Consider the following 13,557-nt stretch of genomic DNA (forward strand, 5'->3'; position numbering starts at 1 on the left):
AGCGTAAATACCATGCATATTTTGAGCAGCTCATGGCCTATACTTTATTAGTATGATCTCTCTTAACCTTTTGCGACATCGATCCTTACATATAAATTAAAGCTGACAACTGACAATATCTCGCAAACCCAAAAACTTGTAGTAATAATTAGTGTAGCAAATTAAGCCAAATCGATCGGCCAAATGTGTGTATACATATATATTCGTGTTACATCACCTTTGCAGGCGCACATTGAGCAGGGTTTGAGACACACTAATGCAACAACAGTGTACAACACGGTTACACGGCCACACAATCATTAATAATGCCCCGGCCATTAATTTAATCCGGACTAGTCCGGCGTACATGAACACGTACACACAGCACACAATAATGCATGCTGAGATATATATATATATATATATATATATATATATATATATATATATATATATATATATATATGTATGTATGTATGTATGTATGTATGTGTATGTATGTATGTATGTTCTCCACGAGTCACACAAGAAACTTAACCAAGCCAAACTATATTAATTAAATTAACTGCAAGCGCATCAATATAATCAAGCAAATTAACCCTTTTGCTTGTGCATGCATAATACAGCCATACAGTACTGTACACACACGCTTTATATATGCTAAAAATCAGTCGTACGTGCCCGATCGATGAGTAGAAGTGGTACGCAGCTGGCAGCTGATATATGGATCATCATAATTCATACTAGTGATCATGGACGACAGATGTTAAATTAGCTAGCTAGTTATCGAGGACCTTGAAGTGGTCGCGGTTCTTGAGGACGACGTCGTACATGTGGGTGGAGCGGAAGCGGGCGAAGTCGCGGGGGAGGGAGATGAGGTCGGCGCCGCCGTCGCGGCGGTGGAGCTGCACCACGGCGCGGTCCTCGTAGTAGCGCTCCCACCCGAGCCCCGCCAGCCTCCGCTCCAGCGCCTGCAGCGACCCCATCGTCTCGTTCGCCGGCACGTACACCAGCCTCCTCTGCCTCCTCCCCGTCCCCCCCTCCTCGTCCGCCTCCAGCTGCATCACCCCGTCCCTCTTGAACACCCACACCCCCGTCCCCGCCATCCAACTCACAAACGTTTTTTCTCGATGTTTTCGTGAGAGATGTTGTGTACTGCTATAACGTTGTTGGGGTGGGGGTGGTTGGTTTATATAGGCCACCACCACCACCACGATGCCGCTGCTGTCGATCACCGGCTGCGACTGCAGTAAAGCATAGCTAGGTTCAGTGGCACGGCAGCAGGCAGGTAGGGTCTGGGACCGTGTGACCGGTTGACCGAATGAATGGATGAATTATGAATGAAATGCAATGCAATGGCGCGCGTGGACACTGAGAGAGGATAATATAGATAACGGAATATGCATGTGCGGGGAGGGCGACCCGTCAATTCAATGGGGGGGTCCTACGGACGGGGTGAGCTGGATAAACAGAGGGGATCGGAGGAGTCGAGAGGAACGCATCAATGGCGCGCCATGCATATGGCGGTGGTGGTTGTATTATTTGTTCTTCAACAGCTTCCTCTGATGGTGATTTTGATGACAGTCTCATTGCAAAGTATGGATAGACCATCACTACTAATGGCCACGTCCAGTTTTCTCTGACGGCTGCGTTCGGGAGGAGGAGGGGTTGGGCGCCGGCATGCAAAACGGAGCACGCATTATTACATAATTAATTAAGTATTAGCTATTTTTTAAAAAAATGGATTAATTTGATTTTTTTAAACAACTTTCGTATAGAAACTTTTTTAAAAAAAACACACCGTTTAGCAGTTCGAAAAACGTGCGCGCGAAAAACGAGTGAGAGAGGTTGGGAACTTGAAGTCAAGAACACAGCAGTTGGCACGAAAGCGACCTATGCCCAGTGAAAATACGTCCGCTTTGCTAGCGGTAATCAATCGTGGGGGTAAAACCGTTTTCGTTGACGGATGACATCTCCCAATCACCTCCAAAACTCGACATGGCCCAACCTCTGTTGGACCATGTACATCTAGCGTTGAATGAAATATATAGGTAAGATTTTACTACCAATTTTCCAAAAAAAAAAAAGAAGAAAAGGAAGAATGTAGAGCTGCTGTGAGTTGGTAAGAGGAATGCATCGCTCAACTTGGAAAGGATGTATGTGTACCCAACTACCCATCGGTATAAACATCCACTGGCCCTCCTCCCCTCCCTGATCACCCTCCCACTGCACCAACCATGCCAATCATCCTGAATTCCTGATTGATATCCTTCCATTAATTTGATCGATTCACGTGTAGCTAGCTTATAGCTAGCCCAGCCAGCTCGATCAACGGCGCCTACGGTCATACAGGCCACCAATCCACAGTCCACACCAATTGAGGCAGAGGACCCGGCTATACTCGAGCTATAGCTAGACTTGGGACAGATTCTGTGATGATATTTGACGGCATCAGGTTCACTATAGCTTTTCTCTCTGTGGACATCGATGGGGCGGATTAGGCCTTAGTTTCCCTAAATTTTTTTTCCAAAAACATTACATCGAATCTTTGAACACATACATAGAACATTAAATATAGATTAAAAAAACTAATTGCACAGCTAAGGAGAAAATCGTGAGACGAATCTTTTGAGCATAATTAGTCTATGATTAGCCATAAGTGCTACATTAACACACATGTGCTAATGACGGCTTAATTAGGCTTAAAAGATTTGTCCCGCGGTTTCCAGGTGAGTTATGAAATTAGTTTTTTTATTCGTGTCCGAAAATCTCTTTCAATATTCGGTCAAACATCCGATATGTGACACCCAAAAATTTTATTTTCGCGAATTAAACATGCCCTTATTTTAGCACCAAGGAATCAAGCAATTCAGCGGCCAGCGGCCAGCGGCAGCAGCCGCGGTCATTCCACCGCGCTAGAATTGCTGCAACTAGTACATTATATCATCATGCGCTCGATGGATGGGTCCGTACGCCTGGACATATCATCTTCGTTTTCTCGACCCACTGACTGTATCATCGCATGCATGCGCGTTTTTTTGGTTTTTCAGACGGAGGACGCTGACAAGCGGAAGGCCATCAGATAAGGGGGGGCCGGGTCGGCCGGGCATGAATTATTGCCACACTGTATTAGGCCATCACCAATGCATAGCCCCACGTCGTCCCCCTAGCCCCCTCCATCCGTCGCCGTTTGCTTTATCGTCGGTGTAGTCCCCCCATGATGGAACGCGTCCCTCGCTCGCTTTTGGCAGGGGAACGCAACTGAGGGGGCGCATCAGGTGTAAGCGTGGCCTGTGGACACCGTTCCCACCGAAAAAATTCCCCTTCCACCCCTCGTGCCCGCCGGCGACAGGAGAGAGAGGCCAGCGGCAGCGGCGAGGGAGAGAGGTGCGAGTCGGCGGAGAGAGGGAGAGGGAGATGAGTGGCGGAGACTATGCCGACGACGACCTGCGCAACCTCCTCCGCCGGCGCCACGGCCTCCTCCTCGATGCGGCGCGGCCGAAGCCGCTCCATCCCGATCTGGCCACGAGGGGGCCAGATCTACGCACGACGGCGTCGGATCTGCCGCCTCCGGCCGCCGGTGGCGCCGGAACCGAGGTCGGCGACGGGGCGACGCGAGGTCGGCGAGAGGCAGGGCGAGGCCGGCGCGAGGCGACGACGAGCGGGGGTTTTGCCGCCTCCGGCCGGAGACGGTGTCGGCCTGGATCGTGAGCCCGACCCGGCGACGACCGCGCGACGGAGACGACCCCGCCGGTGCCGCTTGCCATCGGCCACTGTGAGGGAGAGAGAGGTGACGACGAGAGAGGAAGAGAGAGGCGGCGACGAGACAAGAGAGAGAGAGAGGATCCGGCGCCGGCGAGGTGGAAGGGGAGGGTGGAGGAAACGGAGCGGCGGTGGAGGGCGGAGGAAACGGAGCGGTGGGGGAGAGAGCGGAGGAAAAATCGGTGGAGAAGAGTAGAGAGAGAGATAGGAGCGGCTATAGGGAGGGTATTTTTGGATTTTTTTTTTCAGTTGAGGCTACAGGGGCCGGGACACCCATTATGAGCTTGAGTATCTTCATCCAATTACCTCATATTTTAGGGAGCACATCTAGAGTGTCCTCCATTGTGAGGGAAGTTCTCCGGAGAGTGCACTCAGTTAGTGATGGTACCCATGGAGTGTCCTTAATTATAGATGCCCTTACTACTACTGGGACAGCGAAGGTGTACCCCTGTATCTCAAAAAGAATTCAATCCTAACTACGAACTAGGATTTGCTTTTTTTCTAGGACGGAGTAGTATGTACCAAATGGTAATCGGCTTTATTTTGTGATTTCCCTTCAAATTTCCTAGCTAGGGCTATAAAATAGCCATTAATTGGGGATGAAAACATTCAGAAAATGGTAGCCTCTACGGGAACGGTTCTCTGTTGATCATGAATCATCCATATTTATCAATTTATTTAACTATTTAGTGTCGGTTGCAATATAATGCTTAAAAGATTTAGAAAATTATAATTTTTTGTATGGAAGGAATCGGAAACGTACCACTTTTACTGAAACCATGGTCGATTAGCAATTTCAGTCACCATTTTTAACCCCTCCCCCCTACTGCATTCCATGTAAATTTCAACAGAATTTAATTGTAGTTGCGCGCCAGATCTGTGATCCAAAAAGATTCATATGAACCTTCTCCCTTTTGTTATTCTCTAAGAGTGTGTTCAGGAGTACACTTTCCCAGCTTTCACTCCCTTGTTTTTCACGCGCATACTTACTAATCTACTAAACAATACCTTTTTTAAATTATATGTATTGGAATATTGCTTTAAATATTATATTTATTTTTTAATAGTACTTAATTAATACGCTAATCTGCAGCTCCATTTATATGCCAGGGAACCCAATCCCCAAAACGTATAACCTAAATTTGCCTCTCAGGCCATTCCCAACCCAAGACATTAGACATAGTTTCTATAAACTCCACATTATCAAGAAACTAGTACTAGACACTACTCTCCAATACAAAAACCACTATTTCATACTTAAATTTAATACTATTTATCTCATATAATGTCTTGGATGTTGTGTAGAAACCATATCTCATGCAAGACACAGTTTCCTTCTCTTTTCTCATTTATTTACTTGCCACATCATTTTTCATCTTAGGGCAAGTGCTATAGTAGATGTGACTACCACCTCCAAATTTATCCATATCATTCATTCATGAACTAAGAAGCAACTCATACAATATGTCACCTGTAGTACACAAATACCAATGTCTCTAATACTCTCACACCCTTCTTAAAATTTGTGTGGAGGTTGCCTCTTAATTTAGAGGTGGCTCATCATCTCTCTCTTCACTTCTCTTCTCCACCTCATCATTCAATCCAATGTGGCACTTTTAGGGACAGCATATGGAGCATTATAGTACTTGCCCTTAGGTGACAGCTCATTTAATGCTATAGACACCATCATAGTCATTGAGTTGAGAATGGCCTCATACGGAGTATCACACTACTACAAAAATGATTTTTCATGACATTGTCCTATAATTTTTGCTAGCGAAAAAGTATGAAAACCGCCAGCGAAAACATAATGAAGGGTGGGGGCTACGAACCACCATCGAAAACCGATTTTCACTGGCGGTCACGCTAAGAGATCCACCATAAAAAAAAAACTCAATTTTTTGAGGCGGGCCTCTTAAGCAACCGCCAGCAAAAAAATGGATTTTCACTGGCGGAGGCTAAATGTACCGCTTGTAAAAAAAATGTGCCTTATTTAATCTTCTCCACTTTACCATTCTCTTCTTCTCCACTTTACCCATTCTCTTCTTTGCTCGCGAGCTCCTCTCCCTTCTCTCCCCTCTCGAACTCCTCTCTTCTCTCCCCACACAGCAGAGGTGATGCAGACGGCGGTGGCACGGCAGATGTTGCGGCGGCGTGATGGGAGGAGGCCGGCGGCGGTGGCGCACGGCTCTCTCCTCTCTGCACAGCTACCCTCCTTCTCTCAAATCCGGATGGGGGAGGGGCGGCGTCGGCGTCGGCAGAGGCTGCGGCACGGGATGGGCGTCGGCTGGATAGGTACGAGTCCAGATCCGCCCTCTCCTCTCCCAAATCCACCATCTCCCCCCCCCCCCCCCCCACCAGATCTGTGGCGGCGGCGACCAGGGGAGGAGGCTCGGCGGCGGCGGCACGGGGTAGGGGGCTCGGCAGTGGCAAGGGGACGGCGCTCGGCGGCGGTGGATGGCACGTGGCGGGTCTCGGTGGTGACGGCGCGTGTTGGCAGCGGCGACGGCGCGCGGCTCTCTCCTCTCTGTGCCTCCAACCTCCCACCTCCCTCCGCCTTTCTCCGGCTCTGCGGCTCGACAGCGACCACAGCGACAGGACGGCGACCGCCTCTCTCCAGATCGATTTGCTTCCTGTAAAGGATTTGTTGATGCATGCTGACTGCTGTGAAATCGATTTGCTTCCTGTGAAGGATTTGTTGATGTTAAATTTTTGATGTGAGTCTGCTGATTTGTTGAATATGTTGATGTGAATCTGCTGATCTATCGATGAATCTGTTGATGTTGATGTGTTTTTTTTTTTTTGAAAATGATGTTGAGGTGTTTTTGTTTTGAAAATCATGATGAATATGTGGATTTAATTTTTTTTGGGAAAAACTCTTCACTAGCGGTTGACCTAATGGTGCTACTAGCAAAAATGGTCATCTTTTGCTGGCGGCTGGCTTAAGACGGCCGCCAGCAAAGATATTTTTTCGCTAGCTGGCGTCACTGGCCTTTGCTTCGTGGCGGGTTCAAATTCCGTTAGCGAAAACACAAAATGGCAGCCACAGAATATAGTTTTCGTAGCAGTGTCATCTATTTCAAAAGAGGCTATAAATCGTTAGATTATTATGAAATGGAAGTTACATGATTATATCTTTCGTAACATACTTCGGTACTATATACTAGTATATATTTAAGATTTCAAAACATTATTTATGAGAAAATAGTAGTTAAATCTTAAATATAAATAATGCCCAGTAGCAATAATACAGTAAAACATAGATAATCTACAGCGTGTTTCTTATTGATGTGTCAGGGAAAGGGAAAGGTTAGGTGGATTGGTAGGACGGACCTTCTAAAAAGCGTGGCATATGCTAGTGGAGCATTTTATAGAAAATAGTACAAATTCCAGTTAGATCAAAACGTACTACAACTTTTTAACGATGATTCTTAAAAAGCAGTCAGTTGTAGTAACGATGATTCTTAAAAAGCAGTCAGTTGTAGGTAAGATTGAGCATGCATGGCCCATACCAAATTTCAATAACAGAATCTTTTTGTGCGTAGAGAGAGAGAAAGAAGAGGGGGGGAGTAGAGGGAGAAGATAGATCTCCCCTCTGCCACCCCTCGTTCCTTCTATTGTTCAAAACATGAGCCATATCAGACTCTTGACACGGTTAATGACAATTTTTTTTCCCTTGTTCCATAGCAGTATGAAATTTGTTTCTGTATATGTGTGCATTGAAAAAACAATTGCAGCTGTAAGCCTGTAATTACGCCTTGATCAATTTGCAAGTAGTCCCTCTGTTTCATATGAAAAGATGTTTTGCCTTTTTATAAGTCAAACTTTTAACTAAGTTTATAGTAACTCTTAAAACACAAAATTAATTTTATTAAATAAATTTTGATAATATGTTTATTTGATATCGAAAATATTGTTATGTTTTCAAATGACTTGGGAAAAAAAAAGTTAAAATGTTTTATAGTACGAAGCGAAAGGAGTAGATTTTAGCACATTATAGAAGGTCGATATATAAAGTCCGGTGAAACTACTCCCTCCGTTTCACAATATAAGTCATTCTAGCATTTCCTACATTCATATTAATTCAATATGAATGTAGGAAATGTTAGAATGACTTACATTGTGAAACGGAGGAAGTATTAACACAATATTTGTCAGGAATTGGTGACAAATCGATCGGTCACCGGTGACCGCGCGTCGCACAGAAAAACGATCGGGCATGCGTGAATGGCCACTGGCCACGTAGCTGAATTCCAAATAAACCAAAACTTAACCCTGTTGCCTCTGGGAAGTATCGAAAAAGATCCAACTATAGACAGATCACAGATAGTGTTCCCTCCGTTTCGATCTTTGTCGAGTCGGCATGCGTGGTGCAGTACAACGTACTAGCCTAGGATCCATCAAAATTCAAATCAAGGGCGAAGAAAACATAAAACATGGAATGATTGATTTCGCATTCGTCCTAAAACATAAACAGTAGTACTACAGTAATTTGGAGTATCTCAGTAGTCACTGCCTCACTGATCAGTACTCCCTCCATAAGAAAAAAAGATAAACCCTGGGTTTTCCTGTCTAACATTTGACTGTCCGTCTTATATAAATTTTTTTATAATTAGTATTTTTATTGTTGGTAGATGATAAAACATGATTAATACTTTATACGTGATTTATCTTTTATTTTTTTTATATATTTTTTAAATAATACGGACGGTCAAACGTTGGATACAGAAACACAGTGTTTGTCTTTTTTTTTTTACGGAGGTAGTACAGCTTTATAGGTCACGGGTGAGGAAGTTCAATCTGCAATAGTTAATCACGGAGGTGTACTCTTGATTCTCTCCGTACGTGCAGGCAGGTGATTAATACTATTGTGAAGCAGTGCATAGAAATTGGCAAACACTGTGCAACAGCTAGGAGGAAGTACGGGCAATTTTGGTTTCTTACAATAATATGGTAGGGTAAGAAATCAAATGTTTGGGCATCACATTTTTGGTAAAAATTGGTTTTAATCCTGACTATTATTGAAGTTGCCAATTAATTGGTTGTGCATACTTTTATCAGTCCAAAATAGCTCAAGAAGTAGTTAAAGCACTAATTAATTAACGAGTGTAGCTTATATTTATGGCATCTAATTTTTTGAATGAAAAATAGTAAAATCGTTTTTACATGTAAATTATCACCTATTTCATTGTAATTATATTGTAAGATTTAATATTTACATTATATTTTTTTTTCTAATATACCATGTATATAGAATTAGAATTAAAAGTAATTTATTATCAACTGAAAATAGGACATAGAAGCATACTTACATATAGACGACATAGGAAAGAGGTGATGAAAAAAAATGTGGCGTCATAATTTTAGCAATACCGTTAATAATTCATATGTATTACTCATTAGATGGTGCACGTTCAAGTGGATTATGAGTTTATGATCACCTCACTCAGTGTACTTATTCACATACTCGGTTTGGCAAATAACTTCTCTTTTAATTTATTTACAAAGTGATAACATTTTTGTAAAAAAAAACATATTTTTATCCCAACTAAATTATCAGGGGGGTAATTGTTAGATACACGATAATTAGATATACATATAACATATTGTCATATTCTGTCAAAAAGAAAGTGTGTACATCTATACAAAAGAACTTGCGTTTCTCAATGCCAATGCCTCACCACCATATTAAACACACATCCATGACAATATGACATATGTCGGGGATGAATCGAATTCCTCCCTCATTTAAGTTGCACAGTATGAGGCCCATCGATCGAGATGCGAATTTTATATGAAGGCCCATAAGTCAATGGCGATGACGCCCGATGATCATCGTGTGGGCCTCTTTGATCGTGTAAACCTTCAGCTTCTGGGCTTACCTCTTGATTCCTTTCTGTTGGGCTCTGTCCGAAACTCTGAATGGATCTGGCCTTCTCCCAGCTTTACACAGCACATTGAATTAGAAAAAGTACACCGAAGGTCCCTCAACTTGTCATCGAGTTAAGAAATCGTCCCCAGATATCCGGCGTCCCTTAAAATCAAAACCGGTCACAACAGATCCTTACGTGGTTATGACCCCGATTTTATCTACATGGCTGCTTGAGTCAGTATGGGACCCATGTGGGCCCCACATGTCAGCGTGGCCACGTCAGCATCCTCTCTCTTTCCCTCTTCTCTCCCTTCCTCATATCTCTCTCACTTCTCTGCGGCACGACGGCACGGCGTAGGACGGCGGCTCGTTCAGCGGCGCGACGACCCTGGCGCGGGGGCAGAGCGACCGTGCAACGGCGCTGTCTGGCGGAGGATGGCGGCGTCAGCGTGGTCGTGCGAATCCTGGGCGGCGGTTTCGGCGTGGGCTGCCCGGCAGCAGCCCTGTGCCGTGGCAGCGCGGCGCGGCGGCCAACGACGCGGGGGCGGCGGCGAGGAGGGATGGGGATCCGGGGACGCAGGGGCGGAGAGGTAGACGACGAGCTCGGCTCCGGCCGAGCTTTGCCGCCGCCACCGCTCGCTGGGCTCGGTCAAGAGAGGGGCCGGTGAGCCCGTTCGGATGGTGAGGAGAAAGCCACGCCCCCCCCCCCCCCCCCCCCCTTCCCCCTTCCCCACGGCGCAGATGAATAACGAAGAGGAGATGGAATCTGAGATAGGAACGACAGCGGTTGGAGTGTGTTGGGGCTTGAGCGGCGACAACCTGCCGCCGACGAGCAAAGTCACCGAGATGCTCCGAGAGAACGGCTTCACCGTCGTCCGCCTCTACGCGCCGGACAGCGCCGCGCTCGCGGCGCTCGGCTGCACGGGCATCCGCGTCGTCGTCGGCGCGCCCAACTACGACCTCCCCGCCCTGGCGCACGGTGGGACAGCCGCCGCGGCCGCCTGGATCCGCGAGAACATCCCGACGGTGTTATTCCGGTTCGTTGTCGTGGGCAACGAGGTCGCCAGCGCCGACATGCAGCTCCTCGTCCCGGCCATGGAGAACGTCCACGCCGCGCTCGCGGCGGCTGGTTTGGGACACATCAAGGTGACGACGTCGTCCGCCTACGCCCGCCTGCCGTCGTGCAGCTGCTCCCCTGCGCAGCTGTTCCTCCGATGGAGCCCGTGAAGAAGAGAGGAGAGAGGAATAGAGGTGGGGAGGGGAGGTGAAGAAGAGGCTGACGCGCGGGGCCCACATAAGATCCCACGCCGAGTCCACTGCCATGTTGGACAAAACCAGAGCCAAAACCGCCGAGAGACCTAGTTTGTACTTGTTTTGTAAATTGGGGAATGCGTTGTATCCGGTTTTATAGTTGGGGGACGGTTTTGTAACTCGATGACAAGTTGAGGAACCTTCGGTGTACTTTTTCCCATTAAATTCGAAAGCAATCATTGGTGCGATAAGGTTCAAAATTTATGATTGGAATACAATTTGAATAGTGAAAGGATTATCGAGTGGTATGTTCCATGCTATGGTATTGTATAGAATGCATGATTTTGACAAAATATAAGTGCAGAACAAAGTATTATAATGATACAAATAGAACTCAAACGTCTTCCTATAAATTTTCTATAGGATTGTTCAATTCTTTGTTTCAAGGTCTTCCTAGAAATTCCCATAGGATTAAAATTCTTCAACTTCCTATGTTTTCCTACAAATCAAATAGGTTTAAAATAGAGAATTGCAAAATGCATAAAAATATAGAAATGATGCATGGTTTGTTAGACTGCATGAAAAATATAAGATGGCGAGGAGAGAAAAAGACTCAAAAGAAAACTTTTCATGAAAACATGATGTATGGATTGAGGCATCTTATATGGATTTCATATGATCCAATAGCGTGCAATCCTTTATTTCAAAGGTCCGTTTAGGAAAAAAAATGTCCATTAAAATTAAAATCATACAAGACCTTCTGAAACAATCCTATAGAAAATTCACATGATCCCATAGGATATCAGAGTACCTACCGTTCATGGTAACATAAATCTAAACGTAAATCCCACAGGATTGTTCATATTCGATCGATCTAAATTCACGCATAAATCCAAACGTTTGCATAAAAGCATTAGTATCATTCTAACAACTGCAGTAGCCATTTTGACGTTCGTTTCATCTCTTTTCTCGCTGGTCTCACCATGTTCGTGTTGTTGTCACACATTGACTTAATTTCATATCATCCTTCTTGTTCCCGGGTGAATCCGGTGAAGACAGAACTTGTCACCCGGTTGAAATTAGCCAAATCCAATGGCGGTTTGCGGAGAAAAAGATTTACGAGTTCGATGACGGGAGAAAAAGATTTAAGAGAACATTCGATCTATAGCACCGAAAATAACATGTACTATAAGAATTTTTCTTCGACCAGAAACATAGACCACCAGTTTTTCTTTAACTTGTAGCACTTATGTCGTATTTTGAGGTAGCGACATTAGATCGGAGTAGAGAAAATTATCCTCAGTCTCATTTGCCATTCGTTTTCCACATACACTCGTCTCTTTCCTGTTCCTCATCTCCTCTTTCTCGTTCCCCATCTCCTCGTTCTACTAAGCATTATCGCTTGAAAAAAAGAAATAGATGTTAAATCCTATTCTGGACACAAGACAAGTTCTATCTTATTCCATGTTCTAGATAAGTTCTAACGATTTCACATACATACTCATGCCTTTACCTAGCAGGTAGCTCCCTTTAATCCACCGTCGTGAGCAACTGAGCAAGCCACCAACTGCCGCTATCGTCGAGCAAGCCGCCAGTTGTTGTCGTCGTCAAACAAGCTGCTAGCCGCCATCATCAGCGGCGTGACCAGTTTTGTCAAACACACGACGACATCTCGCAAGCAGCAGCCACCGTCGCCCTTTGCGCAACGTTGGAATGCCTTACAAGCAACCGCCGCCATTGCCCTTTCTCTTCCGTGGTGTGCGACATCAAGTATGATGGAACGAACATCAGCCTAACCATGATTGCTGTGCGAGACATATATGACCAAGGGAAAATTAGTATATCTAAAAAAGTGTTGACTCGCAGCTAAACACTCCACCATATTTATGGTTGCCATGGAAGTGCTACGAGTCGAAGAAAAACCGGTGGTCTGTGCTTCTGGTCGAAAACAGAAGGTTCTTTTTTTTTACCGGATTGTTTTCTTGCTACGGATCAAATTTTCTCCAAATTAGAGGCATCGCCCGTCCCTCACCCTCTCAACCACATATCGTCTCAGATAGTTGAATTGCAGGGGCCATCATTCAACCTGAAGGTACATGAGTGCTACGATCAACAAGATGAGACAGACCCTCTTAACCTGTAGGGAGAGGCCACATCAATAGCTGCCTACACTGTTCTTTTTCGGTTAAGATGTAGGTTCTATCTCGGTTTTCATTAGTACATTTTTCAAAACCGCTAAAACGGTGTGTTTTGTATGAAAACTTCCTACATAGAAACTGCTCTAAACTATCAAATAAATCCATCTATCTATCTATTATATTATTAAGACAGCTCGAAAAGAAGGCACCACGTTCGCTGTAGGGGCTAAAAATTCCCACATTAATCGGAGAAAAAGAAAAAAAGAGTCCAAGTAGAAATACAATCTGAAAAATAATTGAAATTCGGAATTAAAAATAAGCAATATTGAAAGAGGAGTCCATATAAGAACCCAATACGTGATTAATTAAAATTCAGAATAATAAATAAATAAATTGCTGAAATTAGAAGAAAAGAAAAAAGAGAGTTCGAGTAGAAATACAAATTTAAAATTACTAAATAGATTTACTGTACAAAAGATAATCATATCAATCTAATTATGGATCATACCATCCGTACTAGGAGTCCTTGTCCGTTTAGAAAAATCAATTGCAGAA

The 13,557-nt window shown here is 44.7% G+C and overlaps 2 protein-coding genes across 2 annotated transcripts; one reads left to right on the top strand and one right to left on the bottom strand.

Moving 5' to 3' along the window:
* Positions 1-454: 454 nt before the first annotated feature.
* Positions 455-1,122, bottom strand: LOC127768064 (flowering-promoting factor 1-like protein 5). The gene has a single exon (XM_052293579.1). It carries the CDS (start codon positions 1,083-1,085, stop codon positions 759-761), a length of 327 nt encoding a protein of 108 aa, XP_052149539.1. The 5' UTR covers positions 1,086-1,122; the 3' UTR covers positions 455-758.
* Positions 1,123-10,354: 9,232 nt separating this feature from the next.
* Positions 10,355-10,840, top strand: LOC127765446 (lichenase-2-like). Its single transcript, XM_052290353.1, has one exon. It carries the CDS (start codon positions 10,355-10,357, stop codon positions 10,838-10,840), a length of 486 nt encoding a protein of 161 aa, XP_052146313.1.
* The last annotated feature ends 2,717 nt before the right edge of the window (positions 10,841-13,557 follow it).

Source organism: Oryza glaberrima, chromosome 3 (genome assembly GCF_000147395.1).
Source record: "Oryza glaberrima chromosome 3, OglaRS2, whole genome shotgun sequence".
Taxonomy (NCBI): domain Eukaryota; kingdom Viridiplantae; phylum Streptophyta; class Magnoliopsida; order Poales; family Poaceae; genus Oryza; species Oryza glaberrima.

Excerpts from the sequence above, each read along its gene's own strand:
- LOC127765446 (XM_052290353.1), top strand. The coding sequence starts at position 10,355 with ATGAATAACGAAGAGGAGATGGAATCTGAGATAGGAACGACAGCGGTT.
- LOC127768064 (XM_052293579.1), bottom strand. The coding sequence starts at position 1,085 with ATGGCGGGGACGGGGGTGTGGGTGTTCAAGAGGGACGGGGTGATGCAG.